Source organism: Triticum aestivum, chromosome 3B (assembly GCF_018294505.1).
Source record: "Triticum aestivum cultivar Chinese Spring chromosome 3B, IWGSC CS RefSeq v2.1, whole genome shotgun sequence".
Classification (NCBI taxonomy): Eukaryota; Viridiplantae; Streptophyta; class Magnoliopsida; order Poales; family Poaceae; genus Triticum; species Triticum aestivum.
The window spans coordinates 212,431,471-212,438,832 of NC_057801.1; the positions used below are offsets into that span (position 1 = coordinate 212,431,471).

Consider the following 7,362-nt stretch of genomic DNA (forward strand, 5'->3'; position numbering starts at 1 on the left):
TGTGCTGCCGAAGTGTGGTGGTAACATCACCAACTAGCCAAAGAGGTTACCACACACCAGGCGTTGCATACAACCAAACACCATGCCTTGGGTTTGTCCACTAACATGCAGGCAACCAAACACCAGGCAGTGTGGTTCTGCCCATGCAGGCAAGAGGCCATGCAGGCAACCAAACAATATGCATATGGTGCATTTGAGGCTGCATTTGCATAGCCATGTTGGATGGAGAAGTATATTCAATGCGGGTACTGTAGCGCACGCCAACCAAACACGCCCGTAATGATTTGGCACTACCAGTCTGTGTCACTCACCACACCAAAGGCTCACCTCTCCGGCCCCTTCACCACCACGTTGGGCCTTAAGCAGGAGCCCACCACGTCAGACCAAATCTCATCTTTTTCAACTGCTCGATCCCTTCACCGCACCGCACGCATCACTTCCCCTGCTTCCTCCGACCAGATCGAGCTGCTCTTGTCCGCCCACGCCCACGGCCAACCCACGCACCACCGTCAGAGTGAGCTCCCCTGCACCCTCACGACCCCTCTTTCTGACACACTGGAGACTCATACAGTGAGAGAGAGAGAGAGAGAGAGAGAGAGTGCAGAGCAAGGCAGTGCGAGCAACCAGGCGGAGCAGAGCAGAGCAGAGGGGAGAAGGGGGAATTGTTAGTGACGACAGCACTAGCAGAGCACAGACACCACGGCAGAGCTGCTCAGAGCTGCTAATCTAGAAGAATGCAACAGCCGGGGGCCGCCACGCCCAGCACGAGAAGGCGCCTCACGGTGCCGAGGCGGTCTCCCGCGGCGGCGTCGGTGTGGGAGACGCGGATGGAGATGGACGAGGTGAAGGGCGGCGTCAAGGTCTTTAGCGAAGGCGCCGACGACGCCGACGAGGAGGGCATGCGGGTGTACAGCCGCCTGCGACGGAATCAAAGCGACGGCGGCGGCGCGGGCGCGGGCGCCGGCACGGCTGCGGCGGCCAAGAAGAGGAGGAACTGGAAGGCGTCGGAGCCGGTCACGGCGATCGGGGAGCTGCGCAAGTCGCGCTCCGACGCGGCGTCGACGGGGGCGGTGGCCAAGCGGGCGGTGGCGAGGGTCACCACGCCGGAGAAGAAGCTGGCGGCCGAGGTGAAGGAGGTGGTGGTGGTGGAGGTGGAACAGGCGCCATTGCCGCAACCCAAGAACATCGAAGAGGAGGCAGAGGAGGAGGAGGAGGAGGAGTGGGAAGAAGAGCTGGAAGCAGAGGAGGAGGAGAAGGAGGTGCTAGATCAAGATCAGACGGCCATTGACGAGGACGAAACTGATCAGGCGACTGCTCCGAATCAAGGCAAGAAATAAATTCGTTGATTGTTTCCGTCTGATTCCTTTCTTGATGAACCAATTTTGCAAATGCGATCTTGATTTGGCGTCATGCTGCAGCGGACGAACAAGATCTTGCGCCACCGACAAAAAGTGAGAGCAAATTCGGATTTTGCCTTTGTTTTTTTCCTTTTCGTTCTCGATTTGGCAATTCTTCTTGTCTTGTGATGGTGGGATTATCTGTGCAAGTGCAGGAGCGATCAGGCCTGTGGCAGCACCGATTGAAGATGAGAGAGCACTCAACCCAGAGCCGACGAAACTTGCTGCCGCTGTCAACCTCCGGGCGATGAACCCAGAGCCCATGACCCCTGCAGGTGAATTTCTCCTCCCTGGATGCAGAACGGTGCGAATTCATGTGAATTTTCAGTCCATTTTTCCTGACTTGCTTTCTCGGTCGTCCCAAAATGCAGTGAAGAAGAAACCGACTCCGGTGGTAATTCACAGGACGGACCCAGAGCCGGCAAGAACTTCTCCAGGTAACCTTGTTGCGAATTTTCCAAGAGAAATTCGGAATGCAATTTGCATTTCCCGAGTTAATGTCAATCGGCTACTTCAAATAAGAGACATTATTGGTGTTGTTCAGAGAAGAAAGCTTCGCCGGTAATCCGCCGCCATTTCCCGAAGCAAGAGCCTGTCGACGATACTCCCCCTGGTGAGTGCCATTTGCCTGTCCGGCCGTTCCTTCTCAGTTCTCGGCCTTCTTCTTATTTGGTGGTTTATCATCGATGCATTTTTGTTGGTTCTAAAGAGGAGGAAGAAGAGTATGAGGAGATCCAGGGCAGGCCGTCAGCTCTTAGCGCAAGCAATCGAAGAATGCAGAACATTGGTTAGTGCTGTACTACACGCTTTAGATGTTGTACCAGCTTGCCGCTTTTACTCTCTTTTTTCAGGTTTAAAAAAAAATAGATTGGATGGCTTTTCCTTAGTTTATTTTTGGCACTGTCTTTTTCAGTGGATTTGGTAATGTGGAGAGATGTGTCAAAGTCTGCATTTGTGTTTGGATTCGGGACCTTTTCGCTCATCTCCTGCTCCTATGCCAAAGACCTAAACTTCAAGTAAGTTGCTGCACTCTTACTCTTAATCGGCAAACAAATAAACCAACATTTTAGCAGTAAATTGTCTAAGCATTCCTTTAAAACCTCTCAATCACACAGCACAATAACAGCGGCTTCGTATCTAGGCCTGGTCTACCTTGGTCTAAGATTCCTTTGCAAGTCCTTACTCAACAGGTAATAATAAATAAATAAAATCCCAGATTAGTTTACCTGCATAATCTTCCCCTGTGTACTATTAGTAGTAATTAATCCACCTTTGCGTCGAAATGCTTGCAGAGGTGAGAGTGTGGAGTGTGATGATGAGACGAATAATGGGAGGTCCCACTACCTGGTAGGTGAGGAGGATGCCGTCTGGCTGCTGAGGCTTGTGCTGCCCTACGTCAACGAGGTGCTCCTGAACCTCAGGTCCCTCTTCTCCGGCGAGCCAGCAACCACCATGAAGGTAAAAAAGAACGTTCCAGCTAGCACAGGCATAGTAGTACATGCATGCGTCTCTAGATTTGTACTGACAGAGCGACGCATGTGCTGCAGCTGGCGTTGCTGCTGTTTGCAATGGCCCGGTGTGGTAACTTTGTCACCCTTTGGACCCTGGCCAAACTGGGTACGCATCCTTCTCTCTCTGTCTAGTCTTCTCTTCCTCATTTTACCATGTATCTAAACGAATGTTCAGAAACTGAATGGGAAATGAATCATGTATGGGCATTTTCTTAGAAAAATGCAGGTTGCATTCTCTGGCGCACAGCCTTGCTTTAGTCGTATATGAGTGTTAGGACGGACCACAGGCATCAACTAGTGCCGCTGTTACTGACTTTTTTGTGGCTGTGATGTGATCCGTTGGTGGTTTTCGCAGTGTTCTTTGGCATCTTCACCATTCCCAAGGTGTGCTCCTCCTACTCCACGCAGCTCGCCAGATATGGTAAGTGCAACGAAAGCTCTCCTTTTATATGTTAATAATATCTTCGCATTTTTTTCGACCAAAATGCCACGCGCAAAGCAACTTACCTACTACCTCGCTAAAATGTTCCTCGCCGAATTTCAACCGTTATTGGGATTAATTTACTGTTATTGTATGCCTTACATTTTTCCATGGGGATAGCCCCTTTGGTTTTTAATAATAGAATTGTGGTTGTTGGATCCAAGTTTTGTCCACTGCGACATGGTAGTAGTACACTATTTTTACTGGTCCCCATGGTACAGTGGCAGCATGTGCATAGGTAAAGGACTAGGTAAATTAATGTGCGATGGAGTAAATTGTGAGCAGGACAGAAGAATTTTACTATCAAAACAAGGTAGTACTCCACTATAGTGATTGTAAATTTGTTGGCATTTGAGCTACTAGTACATATGCCCCCCGGTATACATGTGCGTATGCACCAGGCTACCAATGGTACTCCACTATAGCACGAGTAGTGGATTAATTACCTGCAGATTCCCCGCAGTTCCAATATTCGTGCTTATTCTGTCATATGGGTACTTGTGCTTGCTTATTTAGCTAAAGAAATACGTACTATAACAACCACAACTACTGGTAAAAGTATGCATTAGCTAATAAATTAAGAGGCGAGCTAGACCAAGGTTCATGGATGGGGTAGACAGTATACTGATTCGGTAACTTTTAGCTTTGGAGAAAATGTCCCGTCGAAAGGGAAAAAGGTAAATTATGTAGGCCCAGAGGTAACTTTGCGTGGGAGAGGGAGCATGCATGGTTATTTTTCTCGACCTTTTGCACGTGGGAGGTGTCGTTGATGCGGTGGCTCAAGCTACAAAGATGTGAAATTGCACGATAGATGCTGTCCGCCTGTACTCCAGGTAGCTCACACTTTGTTACTCCCTCTGTAAACAAATATAAGAGCGTTTAGATCACTACTTTAGTTATCTAAACGCTCTTATATTTCTTTACGGAGGGAGTACTTTTCTTCTTTCCTGGATAATTGCCCGTTGCAAACAGGGGCATCAATATTCCAGTAGGTTAACCTGTGGTCTACCTTCCATATTAATGTGATTGGGTAAAAATAGATTTTATTTTAGAAGTATGTATTACTACTATTTGGTAAAAGATGGGCCAGTTGAGGCGGTTTTTAGATAAAACCGGTGAAAAACAAAGATAAGATAAAAAAGAAACAGGGAGAGTAAGGGGAAACATAAATAGGAGATGCTTTATTTTAAATTTATAAATAGAGTTTGACGAAGGATGAGAACAGAACCTTACATCTTTTTAAAATTTATAAATAGGAGATGTTTTATTTTTTAAGTTGGAGAGAGTATGGAAAAGTGAAAAGAATCTCACCAACTGCTGACATTGGGCTCATCAGTAGTGTCGTGTCTCATCATGGTGTCGTTATGTGTTAATTTAGCGACTGAAAAACTTTGCCACATGTTACCGTTAATTAAAATAGTATTGATTTAGTTGTGTCAGCTTTTGCAACTGACAGCGCAATTTGAATTTCTAGTGGTTTGGATATATGCACCCTTGGTTTAGTTGGTGCACAGAGGGCGGGGTAATAAAACTTCTATCTTTTGAAAAAGCTTTGCCTTATCTTGTAAACTCCATTGAACATAAACTCACTAAGTGGCCACTAACTGAACTATTACTCAAATGACACGGGTCTTCAGGTGAGGAGTGACTTATACTTGTCAACCATCTGCCAAGCTAGACTCACAAAATGTTGGCCTCTCAAGTCTCAACTATGTTTTTTTGGGTAATGCATACATATACTATCAGTACTGAAAGTTTCCTCCTAGCTTTGTCCTGTTTTTGCATGTGTGGTGTTGGCACTCAGATCCCATCCAAACAAACGTTACCTCTCTAGATCTAATCCCCACCTTCCGTTGTGGCCCTTAGGGCCCCTGTTTATTCACCAACTCTGACCAACAATAACAGTAATGAATCTATAGTAGTGCTAGCTGATCCTCTAAAATATTAGGTATGTTATGAATGATGTTCTGTTGTTTTACCATAACCCACTGCTTCGGCTGCCAGAGGCATTGCCTGGAAGCTGGAAGTGGAGCCATCATGGAGCGCCGCAGATCTTCAGGCCAGCAGTTTATAGTTGTGTGACCTACTGTTTCATATGATGAAGTTGATTGTGATGATGATTCTATCAGAGTCATCAAGTCCATTAGTGACTTCACTGATTTGTTAAGGTGGTAGATAGCTTGTCACTGTCCAAACATATATATATGTGCGCATAGATTTTGGACAGATAACCATTCAGGCATATACAACAAAGAAGTTCGATATACTGGCTAGATCTAGTAGTTGATGCCATTGACTACCAACCATTGCATTAAGCCTAAGTTTTTCTTTTGCTTTCCAAATGAGAAAAAGTTTAGACGAAGATGAAGAAAAATATATCATGAAGTTCCATCGTTTCCCTAAGTGACACCAACTACATTAGTTCTATCGAACCAATTATACTTGTGTGCGGTAGTTTAAAAAAAAACCTATACTTGTGTGCTTCATCATGGTGGCCAACTATATATGAATCTCCAAAATATATAAGACACCAGGAACCATAAACCCATGGTGCCTAGTTCATTCTAAGAAAAGAAATAAAGGAAGAGGGAAACATCAGATGAAATTAAGGACATGTTCTAGAAATTAATTTGCTCCTTCGTTGCTGCGTAAATTTACTTACTATAAATTGCTTTGCTGTCCATGCATGCAGGTAAGTTTTGGCTGGAGAGGTTTAGGGATGCATGGGAGTCTTGCTCCCACAAGAAGGCGGTCGTCGCAGCCGTCTTCACCCTCGTCTGGAACGTCTCCTCCACGGTGGCTCGTGTCTGGGCTGGTAATCTCTTCTACCCGTGCATGGCATGGCATCTTTGACAAGAACGTTTTTTTTTTCTTTTTGCGAGAAATCTTCGACAAGAACGTTAACCGTGTGTGTTTGACATGGTTGTGCAGTGTTCATGCTGGTGGTGGCGATGAAGTGCTACCAGCAGCGCCTGATGGAGTTTGGCTGGAGCAGCTCGGTGGAGGAGGCCGCTGAGAACGATGAGCCGCAACAGCAGCAGGAGGAGTCTCCCGCTAAACCTGTCCAGACAGAGAAGGCACATGATCAAGGGTCGCATGGCTTCGTGGCGGCACGGCACCGGCGAATGCCGGTCTCCGGTGAGTTCGCCAGGGAGAGGCTGAGGGCGAGAGGCGGCATCCAGCCAAGGTGTTAGTTTGTGTACGCCGGACCTTGTTGTGTGGGTGTTCTCCTGATGTTGAAGAATCCGTTAGTGGCAAAAGCAATAATAAGATCGACCATGAAATAGTAATCACATCTATGAATTGTGATATAGTATGATGAACAGTAGATTTTTAGGGAACCACCAAACATTCTAGTTATTTGTTTCATGCGTGCGCTACAGGCAAAGGAGTCCGATGTCGGCCTAGATTATTTCTCGTTTTGAAAATTCAAAATTTTCTGTAGTATCTCAAATTATCAGTGTGGTTAAAAATGCCTTTTCACCGTTAGATTAAATTCGTCGTAACGAGATTTTTCAATGACCTTTTTTGTTAAAAAATATCAAAAGATTTAATGGAACATACTAATGGTAGGCGCCTCAAATTGTTGAGGGAACGTTAGACTTCTGATGCATTCCTCTTAGCCTAGATTTTCACATACATTTTTTGGATCAATGCCTACTTCTTGAACTTGAAATATCTGTATCCCTTCTTCAATGAGTGGAATGTTTCGCTTGAGCATCTACTTTGGCGCAAAAAGGCTAGGACGCAGGCTCTTGCAGAGGAAAGCCCAATTAATGTCACATGCAAAGCCCCGCACCTTATTAAGATCATATTGATATACTCCCCTAAAAAAACTATAGAGTTTTCTGAAAGTGTGAGCTGAAATTCTATGGTACTCGCGGTTCTTTTCTACTCGGTCTATAGCTTGGTTTTAAAATCAAACTATGGTTTATTCTCCTCCGCCGCTTCCCATCTTCCTCTCAGTCGTTAG

The 7,362-nt window shown here is 45.9% G+C and overlaps 1 protein-coding gene across 1 annotated transcript; it reads left to right on the plus strand.

Annotated features, from left to right (window-relative positions):
- The first annotated feature begins 363 nt into the window (after positions 1-363).
- On the plus strand, positions 364-6,769 carry LOC123069399 (reticulon-like protein B21). The gene is made up of 13 exons (XM_044492250.1): positions 364-1,326; positions 1,419-1,451; positions 1,553-1,672; positions 1,769-1,834; positions 1,942-2,010; positions 2,107-2,184; positions 2,311-2,413; positions 2,513-2,587; positions 2,690-2,855; positions 2,945-3,014; positions 3,264-3,329; positions 6,082-6,204; positions 6,321-6,769. The coding sequence occupies exons 1-13, from the start codon at positions 735-737 to the stop codon at positions 6,581-6,583; spliced, it is 1,824 nt and encodes a 607-aa protein (XP_044348185.1). The 5' UTR covers positions 364-734; the 3' UTR covers positions 6,584-6,769.
- The last annotated feature ends 593 nt before the right edge of the window (positions 6,770-7,362 follow it).

Bases quoted from the DNA above. Each gene is read 5' to 3' on its own strand.
- LOC123069399 (XM_044492250.1), top strand. From the start codon at position 735: ATGCAACAGCCGGGGGCCGCCACGCCCAGCACGAGAAGGCGCCTCACG. The intron at 2,414-2,512 runs GTAAGTTGCTGC...TCAATCACACAG, and splicing joins GCCAAAGACCTAAACTTCAA to CACAATAACAGCGGCTTCGT. The intron at 3,330-6,081 runs GTAAGTGCAACG...CCATGCATGCAG, and splicing joins CACGCAGCTCGCCAGATATG to GTAAGTTTTGGCTGGAGAGG.